The 9,059-nt window shown below is 41.6% G+C and overlaps 1 protein-coding gene across 2 annotated transcripts; it reads left to right on the top strand.

Annotated features, from left to right (window-relative positions):
- Positions 1–53: 53 nt before the first annotated feature.
- LOC122967661 (ADP-ribosylation factor-binding protein GGA1-like) lies at positions 54–8,979 on the top strand. Of its 2 annotated transcripts, none has more exons than XM_044332424.1 (17): positions 54–158; positions 2,048–2,132; positions 2,552–2,627; positions 2,814–2,912; positions 3,009–3,132; positions 3,273–3,373; positions 3,524–3,604; positions 4,063–4,200; positions 4,333–4,414; positions 5,153–5,266; positions 5,395–5,544; positions 5,766–5,839; positions 6,039–6,226; positions 6,487–6,716; positions 6,845–7,014; positions 7,111–7,221; positions 7,615–8,979. In XM_044332424.1, the coding sequence occupies exons 1-17, from the start codon at positions 116–118 to the stop codon at positions 7,723–7,725; spliced, it is 1,977 nt and encodes a 658-aa protein (XP_044188359.1). In that variant the 5' UTR covers positions 54–115; the 3' UTR covers positions 7,726–8,979. The 2 variants fall into 2 exon arrangements, with proteins under 2 accessions (XP_044188359.1, XP_044188358.1); XM_044332423.1 differs by having other exon boundaries at positions 5,766–5,848.
- Positions 8,980–9,059: the final 80 nt, after the last annotated feature.

The following is a 9,059-nucleotide window of genomic DNA, read 5'->3' as shown; positions in this document are numbered from 1 at the left end:
TTCGAGATTTTTAATGTGGAAATGTTCATCTATCCGCTCTAGTTCTTCGTCTCTTCTACCTCTACGTGCAAGTGCGTGCCTCGCGAGACCGTCGCGCGACATAAATCTCGCAGTGATGGCTGCGCCGCCCGATGCGGAGAGCTTGGAGTCTCGTATCAGTGAGTATTTTTAACTTGTTTAACCGAGCCGTTGTGGCCTGGATACCGCGACGCATACGAACTTTTATCCGCGAGTTGTTGCGGATGAGATGACAGTCTGGTAGAGAGAGCCTGCCGTCACATCCAGGATGCTAACCTAGCTCCGCAGCTGTCAACACAACACAGCCCGGCGTAGCTTTAGCATTAACGGGTAGATAGCTCAGCCAAGTAGTGGGCGATAAGACCACAGGGGCCCTATTTTCAGTCCGACAGGTTAGTTTATGATTATGTGAACGCTTCGGTTTCATGAGAGACTTCTAGTCAGTGACAAGTTGCGGCTGCCGACCTGCCCTGTTTGTCTCAGCACGGTGACATGCTGGAGTTATGTGGCACAAGACTTCTATGTCATGCACTCACAGAGGAAGCCGTAGGTTAGGCCTTGCTTGGGATTTCTTGCATGATTAGTTAAAGATCCCCTCCAGAAGTATATAAAATACTCTACACTGTATAATAATTTGTGCCTGTTTTTTCACAAAAAAAGTTCAATTATCTTGTTATAATCCTTAACAACATCTACACCTTCCTCATTAAAATTCCAGAATCTATGAATATGTAAATATATTTCATTTCAAAAGTTTTCCTGCTGGACACAAGATATCTCCTATTTCACTGTAAAGTTCATTCTCAGTGTTTGTGCACTGGAGGCTACAAGCTTCCACATCACACTTGTATAAATTGCATACTGGACCAGGATTGGCTTACAAACTAGTTGTGATGTCACAAATCATGACTTATAGGCCCGCCCCTTAAAAAATGATTTTCAGTGAGCTCAGAGAAACTTTCTACTTTCAGCAGATTAATGTGAAAACAGCTTCCTAGTGTCGAACTCTGCACATACACCATTCTGCACAGTGAAGCTCAAACATTCAACTGCAGGAACAAGAGGGAAAAACATATTTTTGAGAGGAGGGATACTTTAAAGTTTTGTATGTTAAAAACTAGAGCTGGCGATAGCAGTCATCACTGAAGATATTTTGGGATGTGAATGTTAACACTCTCATTGCATTTTTAAGTCTAAAGAGGAAATGAATGAACAGTCAGCACTCAGGTGCCAGTTTATTAGATACAACTAGTGAAAACCAACACAGTCTAATACAGCCCTGCAATAAATCATGTTGTTTACCAGGAGCCTACAGTGCACCAGTTAAACAGGTAGAGAGTGGAGGTCATAAAATACACGACATAAAATGTAAGGACATAAACTGAACAGTCTGTGCATAACATAATAGTGCAAGAGATGAAGACTGTAGTCCAAAAACAATACTGACTATAAGACAAGGTAGTAGTGCAAAGACAATGTAAAGTGCAAAACAAGACGCTGGTGCAAAAGGAAAGCTGTAAACTGTAAGATGGAGACTGTAGTGCAAGAGAATAATGTAAACTATTACTCTTTCAGCAGCAGGTAGTTTTTGTAAACATTTTTTTCTCCATCATCCTACATTCATGAATGTTGTAACGTTCAGTCTTTCTTGAACTGTTTTACAGAGAAGTTTAACAAAACATTTAGGTCATTGAGCCTGTAGTTTGTGATGCTAGTGAATCGTATAGAGTTGATTTATTTCAATTTAGCATAAAATCGACTCCATTAGGTTTAGATAGATGTTTCTAATAAACTGACAGCTGAGTGCCAAAGCAATAATTGACAGGTATAAATGTTCAGTAAATTAATTGAGAAAAGGTCAATAATTGTATTGTAATGAAGCCTTTAACACCAGGACAATGTGAAGTTCAATATCACAACCTTGCCATAACCAAAATTACAGATAATGTATTCTAATATCAGAATAGTAATATTGATATAATGCAGTAACATCTACAGTAACATCTATCACCTCTGACTAACATTTCAGACAGAGCCACAAACCCACTTAACAAAGATACAGACTGGAGCAGCATCCATGCCTTTTGTGACCAGCTCAACAATGATTTGGAGGGGTAAGAGGAGGCCACAGGCCCCAGACATCATTTTTGCTTCTCTCCTTAATTATGGTCTGGTTGGTGCTTATTCAAGTTAATTAATCCTGGAGATCTCAGCTGCAGGTAAAGGTCATTGCCTCCCAATTGGCCTGTTGTCCCTGTTGAATTAAATTAATAATGAAATCTTTTACCTCTGTTGACTAAACTGAACTGTGAATGCAAATGAGCTCATGTATTCAGCTGCATGAGTACAGCTGTAGACTTCTAGTGCTGAATACAAATCTGACTTAGAACACAACATTGGTCTTTCATTTTCCAGCAACTACTCTCTATTGTTTTGTTAGTTTAACATTAAAGAGTTTTCTAAAATCCCACATTGTGATTACACTGATTCAAAATAAATGAGTGCAGTGTGGTGACATTGAGTATTGTTACAGGCCTCAGCTGGCCACCAGGCTCCTGGCCCACAAGATCCAGTCTCCACAGGAGTGGGAGGCCATGCAGGCTCTGCTGGTGAGTTCAGATCTAAACTGGGGTCTGTCAGTCAGAATGAGCTGCCTCAGGAATGATGGTCCTGGTTTTATTTTTTTTCACTGTAACCCAACTTTACATCAACTGTTGTCAAAATATGTGGCATTTTGTTAGTGTTGCAGTTTGGTTTTCTGATTATTATTTTTTTTCTGTTTGTTTCTTTACTAGGTTCTGGAGACATGTATGAAAAGCTGTGGGAAGAGGTTTCACAGTGAAGTGGGCAAGTTCCGCTTTCTCAATGAACTCATCAAAGTAGTTTCTCCAAAGGTAAGACTGCAGTGTTTCTCTGTTATTCAGACAAAGTTTTATTTACACATGCGTATTATTATTTTTTTAATAATAATTTTTGAATTCTCCACTCAGTACCTGGGTGCACGGTCACCAGAGCCAGTAAAAAAGAAGGTTTTGGAGTTGATCTATAGCTGGACTTTGGGGTTACCTGATGAGGCCAAGATCTCAGATGCCTATCAGATGCTGAAGAAACAAGGTAGGAGGCTGTCAGCAATGATAACTTTAAAGTTGTCAGAAGGCACTAAAGCTGCAGCCCAAGTCAAGCAACTAATAACTACAGTGATGAGTAATGATGACAAGCGTTTCTCTTGTTCATATCATGTGTTTATGAATCAGGTATTATTAAACAAGACCCGGAGCTGCCACCTGACAAACTATTGAACCTTCCTCCACCAAGACCCAAGAATGCAATTTTTGAGGATGAGGAGAAGTCAAAAGTAAGAAAATAAGTCATTTGAAAATATGCTTTCCAACGTGAGAATAATTATGACCTGAGCCAGTTTCTTACACACTGTGCACGCTGTCTTTCGGTTTTTTGAATGCTCACTCATTCACCACCATGTGATTCTGGCTTTTGGCTTTGACAGATGCTGTCCCGCCTGTTGAATAGCTCGCACCCTGAGGACTTAAAAGCTGCCAACAAACTCATCAAGGAAATGGTCCAAGAGGTAAACCTCTTCCCCTCTCCTTCTTACTCCTTCTAAAAATTGCACTTTTCTGTTATACATTAACTGCACTGCCACTTTTTTAGTGCTGCAGATATAGTCGCGTGTGTGTGTGTGTGTGTGTGTGTGTGTGTGTGTGTGTGTGTGTGCTGCACTCACAGCACACACATTCTCTTTCATGACTGAATGAGAAAATGGGTTGGTTGCCCCGGGGGGGTTTTGTGTGTCCCTGGCAGAGTGATTCAGCAGGAGTTGAGAGTAAATTTGTCCTGATATCAGGGGTAATAGGAGCTTTGTTCTTATGCCTAGACTTTTCTAATGGCCTCTCCCTGGATATGTTTGTGTTTCTATTGTATGTTTCTTTAGCTTGCTTCGTTTATGATCTTTTCATGTTTATATATTTGTGGCCACACGCTGCTGTGTGTGCCTTTTTACTGAATTTGTCTCTTGTTTTGTTGTAGGATCAGAAGCGAGCAGAGAAGGTGTCAAAGCGGGTGAACGCCATTCAGGAGGTGAAGGAGAGCGTCACTCTGCTGACTCAGCTTCTGCAGGACTATGACAGCACCGCCAGCAATCAGAGCAACGCCGAACTCATACAGGTGAATTAAATACAGACATTTTAATCAGGAAAATTTCGACAGTTCAGTGTATACACAATTAAAGCCAGAGTATTGTAAGTATTTAACGTGGTGTGTGTGTGTGTGTGTGTGTGTATGTGTGTGTGTGGACAGGATCTCTACCAGCGCTGTGAGAAAATGAGACCTACACTGTTCAGACTGGCAAGTGATACAGAGGACAACGACGAGGCTCTGGGTGAGCGTTATTTTCATTCATCTGCCATTAAATATCATGTGAATGGGAAGAAAAGGAACGAAGCCTCCTTGTTTACTTGCTGTAGTATTTTTTTGAGCTCTGTTAGTCATCAGACAGAGCAGAACACAACAGGACACTGAACTCAGGCCTCCTCCTTCTTTCAGTCATGCTTGATAAAAGAACCAGAGACACGCCCAAAATATAACATCGCAGCTAATAATGTAAAGCTAATGCCTATCAATGTTACCTCACAGCTTACTGATTAATACATACACATACAGTGTCTTCACTGTCTTTGTCCCACAGAAATCTTTTATATCCTAATACTGCTGTTTTCTACTTTAAATTTCAGTGCATTTTCATGCATGTGAGGTCATTTTTCCAGATTGATGGAGCCATTTACAATACGCTGTAAAAAATTGAAAGCTACATTGACACTAATGACTCAACTTGACTTGAGAATTACAGTGGTGAAAGATTTTCTATTGTCCCCTCAGTCCCCGGAGCTGCTACAATTCACTGTCTTGCACTAGATTCCTTTTAACTGAGCCCAGTACGGTTTCCCCACAACACATCTCAAATACTCTGGAGTATTTGCTGTCATATTTTTGAGTTCTGATCCACCAGTTTATGAACAGTATTCAGACTTCTAGTGCACCTAGCTGCCCAGCAGGACAGACATGCGTATATCAGCACTGTGAAAACAATAAAGGAGAATTTTCTCATGTCTTTCCACAGCCGAAATCCTGCAGGCCAATGACAGCCTGACTCACGTCATCAACCTGTACAAGCAGCAGGTGAAGGGAGAGATAGTGAATGGCAACAACACATTAAACACACAGAAACAAACAGGTGGGTGAAGCATTAAGCGTAGAAAAACTTGGAGAATGCATAATGGATAATGGTCTACAAAAAGGTCATTTTTGGTTGTTTTAAGCGCTGCAGTTTGAAATGAAGTGTCTGGAATCCGTTTCTCACAGGAGGGACGGCGCTGCTAGATCTGACAGGATTGGACACATCACCCCAATCGCCTCCCTCCTTCCCAGAGTTTCCCACCCCGACAGACAGCCTCAACGCCCCCTCGCAGGAGACGGGGATCAGTCTCCTAGACGACGAGCTCATGTCACTCGGTAACAGCATGTCAGACAGCACACACCAAGTGTTCAGTGTGTTTTTGTGATCAGTTAGTTATTGAAGTGTGTTTGACGTAATTTTTCAAGAATAACTAAAGAGGAATATTAGGATATGTTGTATGCAGGATATTCATGGTGTGGAGTTATCCAACTACACAGTCTGAAAGTGTGTTATATTATACCTAAATACTATTTTACATGTTTTGTGCATCACACAGGTTTAAGTGAAGGAACACACACCTCCAATCCCCCCTCACAACCTGAGGACTCTACAGCCTGGGACTCGTTCCAGGTGAGCAGAGTGAGTCACTGTGAGGATCCAATGACTGTTTCTATGATGTACATTCACATCATTTGTCAAACACACACAACTTGTTTTGAAGTTGTTAATGGGTCTTATTACTTTTTTATACTGCACCAGTATAATCAATGACATCTGTACCAGTGAATTTTTTTTCACACATTTTTCATCTCTCACTTTCTACTTCCAGTCCTCAGACAGCATAGATGCAGACATCCCAGCAGCACCCAGTCTCCTCCTGAGTCCTGACCCACCCTCCCACTCGCAGCCCCTGTCGTCTGGCTCCACCCCCGGGAACTCAGCCCTAGACGAGCTGGACCTGTTGGGAAAGACACTGCTCCAGCAGTCTCTGCCTCCAGAGGGCCTGCAGGTCAAATGGTATTTTACCAAGACTATTCTAACATTGTCAAAAGCTGAAACTTTTGGAAACAGCCTTGGTTGATATGCTTTAGAGTAATGGAGGTAGGATTGCCATTCTGTAAAACTACCTGATTGGTGCCATTTTACAAACTTTCTACATTGTTAATTGCACATACAGTAAATGTCTCAAGCTTTTTAAAATTTGGACTGGAAAGATAAAATTGAGCATCCAGTGAAAAGGGCACATGCACAGAGATCATGAAATTTTCTGCTTTTAGGGACAAGCAGCAGTCCAAACCAACTCTGAGAGATCTCCAGAGCAAGACTGGTGCCAACATTACCCCACACCCCATCCCAACCTTCACCTCTGAAAATCCTGCGCCTCTCCTCAACTCTCAGCCCAGCCTTGCACCTACGTTGCTGGACATGTCCCCGACTCACACAGAGACTCCTGCTGCTGAAGTCACCCTGACTGATGTTTTTGTACCATTAGAATCCATTAAGCCCAGTAAGTAAACTGAGATCACTTCATGGCTGTGTGTTTCTGCCTACCTGGAAGTGCAGTTTAATCACATGCGCTCCTCTCCTGATTTCTCTCCTCCGCTCTCTCTGTCTTTCTGTCCTCTCCTTCTCCAGGTAGTTTGTTACCTGTGACTGTATTTGACGGACACAGTCTGCGGGTTCTCTTCCACTTTGCTCGAGACTCACCTCCGTCTCGTCCTGATGTGCTGGTGGTGATCATCTCCATGCTCTCATCTGCCCCTGTCCCCGTCACCAACATAAACTTCCAAACTACTGCTCCAAAGGTCAGCAGTAAGAAGGTTTAAGGCCCTTTGCCCCCCAGCAGATAGATAACTTTATTAGTTGATGAACTGTGGTTTCTTTTCATTTATCAACTATAGTCTATGGCAGTGAAGCTGCAGCCTCCATCAGGAACAGAGCTCCCAGCTTTCAACCCCATCCTTCCTCCCGCTGCCGTCACACAGATCCTGCTACTCGCAAACCCAAACAAGGTAAGCCAACTATCATGTCAGTTTAAAACATGGAAAAGTTTCACTTGAGACATTGCTGCCTTTTTGTGTTTTAACTGTATGAAAACTTTCCATAGACTTGAATTGCTCTAAGGAAGACAGTCCATTGACTGTTAATACACAGTCTTAAAAGTGGTAAAGTAAAAAATAAAATTACAAACTTGAATTTAAAAAATTACAGTGGAAAGACTAAAATGTCACTTAAATTCCTCCACTTCCCTCGTTCAAGTAGACTGTAAAGGCTGTGATAAGAGTGTATGGTCCTCTTGCTTTTAACAATGGTATTGACACAGAGGATGTTTGTCCAGCCAACGTTCTGTGGATGTTTAACCATCTTTCTATCAGCCTCTCTTGTCCTGTGTGTGTGTGCTTCAGGAGAAAGTGCAGCTGCAGTACAGATTAACCTTCACTATGGGAGAGCAGGAGCACAGTGAGGGCGGCAGTCTAGAACAGTTTCCTCCTCCGGAGACGTGGGGGAACCTATAGCATTTAAACACATCCACAACCCGACAGACTCTCTGCTTTCAGACTCGGCTTCCTCCCCTGAAACCAACTCTCCAACTCAACACTGCATTAACCTTGTCCTTTTTAATCGCTCTGTACTTTCTTTGATTGGTATTGATTGTTTTCCTTGGACTACGCTCATGCTCAGTCAGTGTAATGTGTGTATGCTTTGCTCTAAATGAGTCATGTGTGTCTTGGTCCAGTCCGCTGTTATGTGGCTGCTCTGAAACAAACCCTGCAACTGCTTCCGACACTGTTGCAGTCATATCATCTTGTTTATGACGGACAGTGCTATGAAGGAAGAAAACTACATCAAACATGTGCATATTTGCTCATTTGGTGTGCTTGATTTATTCACCTAGAGCACAAAGTCAGCTGTTTTTGTAGAGTTTAAATCCATTATGAGTTGCATTTACCTTCACCTCTGCATGCTCTGCCAACATGGTGCATAATGCTTAATAAAATCTAGCACACCAAAAGAGAAAGGACATAAGCATTACATACCCATCTCAGTTTGAAACAAAAGCTGTACTGAATCAACTTTTTGTGGTGTCTCTTTGTTTTGTGAGGAGTGAATATCACTTAGAATTTCTTTGGCAACGACTGAGTCCACTTTTGTTTGATTTGCACAGAGAATGATTTCTTGATAGTACTGTTTTCCCATCTTGTGTAAAAAACAAAATTCACTGTAACAGAGTTGTGTATTATCTGCCATTTGTGCCTATTTTGCAGTTCTAACATTATTTCATATAATGGATGTTTTTTTTTTCATCCATTACTCAACGGTCATATTAAGTCTGCAGTTTGTCTGATATACATCTCAGCTACATTAAATTCTTAATATATTAATAGCATTTTCAGTAGGATATAAGTTACCTTTTGACAAATCTTTTCTTTAGCTTGTAATATAAGTTAATATTTCGGCATTTATTGGGCCAAATTTAATATCGAAAACTTGAGCATATGCAAACTGAGCTGCACCCAGGTGCTCTGAGCCGAGTGTCTGTCTCAAACATGTTCAACTTGTTTCTACAGTCTGCGATGCATGTCAGCCACGCCCAACACCTCCTCCTCCCCACAGGCTCTCAATCACATTCCACTGCACTAATCTCCAAATACGACTGCTTTGTAAATACCTATGATGGCAGTTCTGTTATGTACATTTGACTTGTGCAAGAGCATAACACTGGTAAAATATTCCGAATGGGTAATAAAGTTTTTTCTTGGTGACCTGAAGGCACGTTCATTGTTTTGTAGATAAGAGTTTCTTCTCTCACCACATGAAAAGTCCACACTTCAGTATCTTAAAGCTACCA

The sequence above is a fragment of the Thunnus albacares genome, chromosome 17, assembly GCF_914725855.1.
Source record: "Thunnus albacares chromosome 17, fThuAlb1.1, whole genome shotgun sequence".
NCBI lineage: Eukaryota > Metazoa > Chordata > Actinopteri > Scombriformes > Scombridae > Thunnus > Thunnus albacares.
The sequence above is the reverse complement of the archived record's forward strand: the minus strand, read 5'-3'. Positions and strand labels throughout refer to the sequence as shown.